General features: G+C 38.2%; 1 protein-coding gene across 1 annotated transcript; it reads left to right on the forward strand.

Annotated features, from left to right (window-relative positions):
* Positions 1–3: 3 nt before the first annotated feature.
* LOC105525747 (ubiquitin-conjugating enzyme E2 N-like) lies at positions 4–738 on the forward strand (the record flags this gene model as incomplete). The annotated part of the gene is made up of 1 exon (XM_011961487.1): positions 4–738. A coding segment is annotated over one exon (435 nt), but the record flags the coding sequence as incomplete, so codon positions are not given.
* Between the last annotated feature and the right edge of the window lie 624 nt (positions 739–1,362).

The following is a 1,362-nucleotide window of genomic DNA, read 5'->3' on the forward strand; positions in this document are numbered from 1 at the left end:
ATTATCAAGGAAACCCAGCATTTGCTGGCAGAACCAGTTCCTGGCATCAAAGCAGAACCAGATGAGAGCAACGCCCATTATTTTCATGTGGTCATTGCTGGCCCTCAAGATTCCCCCTTTGAGGGAGGGACTTTTAAACTTGAACTATTCCTTCCTGAAGAATACCGAATGGCAGCCCCTAAAGTACGTTTCATGACCAAAATTTATCATCCTAATGTAGATAAGTTGGGAAGAATATGTTTAGATATTTTGAAAGATAAGTGGTCCCCAGCACTGCAGATCCGCACAGTTCTGCTATCGATCCAGGCCTTGTTAAGTGCTCCCAATCCAGATGATCCATTAGCAAATGATGTAGCGGAGCAGTGGAAGACCAGCGAAGCCCAAGCCATAGAAACAGCTAGAGCATGGACTAGGCTATATGCCATGAATAATATTTAAATTGATCCGATCAGCAATTGTGCATCACTTCTTCTGTTCTGCCAAGACTTCATCCTTTTTGTTTGCATTTAATGGACACAGTCTTAGAAACATTACAGAATAAAAAAGCCCGGACATATTCAGTCCTTTGGTGATTAAATGCACATTAGCAAATCTATTCTTGTCCTGATTCACTGTCATAAAGAATGAACAGAGGCTAGAAGTATCATCTGGATTGTTGTGAAACGTTTAAAAGCAGTGGCCCCCCGTGCTTTTATTCATTTCCCCCATCCTGGTTTAAGTATAAAGCACTGTGAATGAAGGTAGTTGTCAGGTTAGCTGCAGGGGTGTGGGTGTTTTTCTTTATTTTATTTTATTTTATTTTATTTTGAGGGGGGAGGTAGTTTTATTTTTAATTTTATGGGCTCCTTTCCCCCTTTTTTGGTGATCTAATTGCGTTGGTTAAAAGCAGCTAACCAGGTCTTTAGAATATGCTCTCTAGTCAAGTCTAACTTTATTTAGACGCTGTAGATGGACAAGCTTGATTGTTTAAACCAAAATGGGAACATTAAACAAACATCACAGCCCTCACTAATAACATTGCTGTCAAGTGTAGATTCCCCCCTTCAAAAAAAGCTTGTGACCATTTTGTATGGCTTGTCTGGAAACTTCTGTAAATCTTATGTTTTAGTAAAATATTTTTGTTATTCTACTTTGCCTTTGTACAGTTTATTTTACTGTGTTTATTTCATTTTCCCAATGTGACAATCGTATTTTAAAATTAAAACTATGGAACATTCTGTCTTGGTCTTCACCATCTAACAAATTGAATGGCAAGAGGTGGATTAAGATAGTACTGAATGGAGTATTTATAAACTGGCCCTGAGCATGCATAAAGCATCAGTATCTGACCTGTTTTTAACCTCCTAGGAATTTGAAATAAAT

Source organism: Colobus angolensis, unplaced genomic scaffold (genome assembly GCF_000951035.1).
Source record: "Colobus angolensis palliatus isolate OR3802 unplaced genomic scaffold, Cang.pa_1.0 Scaffold556, whole genome shotgun sequence".
In the NCBI taxonomy this organism is placed as follows: Eukaryota; Metazoa; Chordata; class Mammalia; order Primates; family Cercopithecidae; genus Colobus; species Colobus angolensis.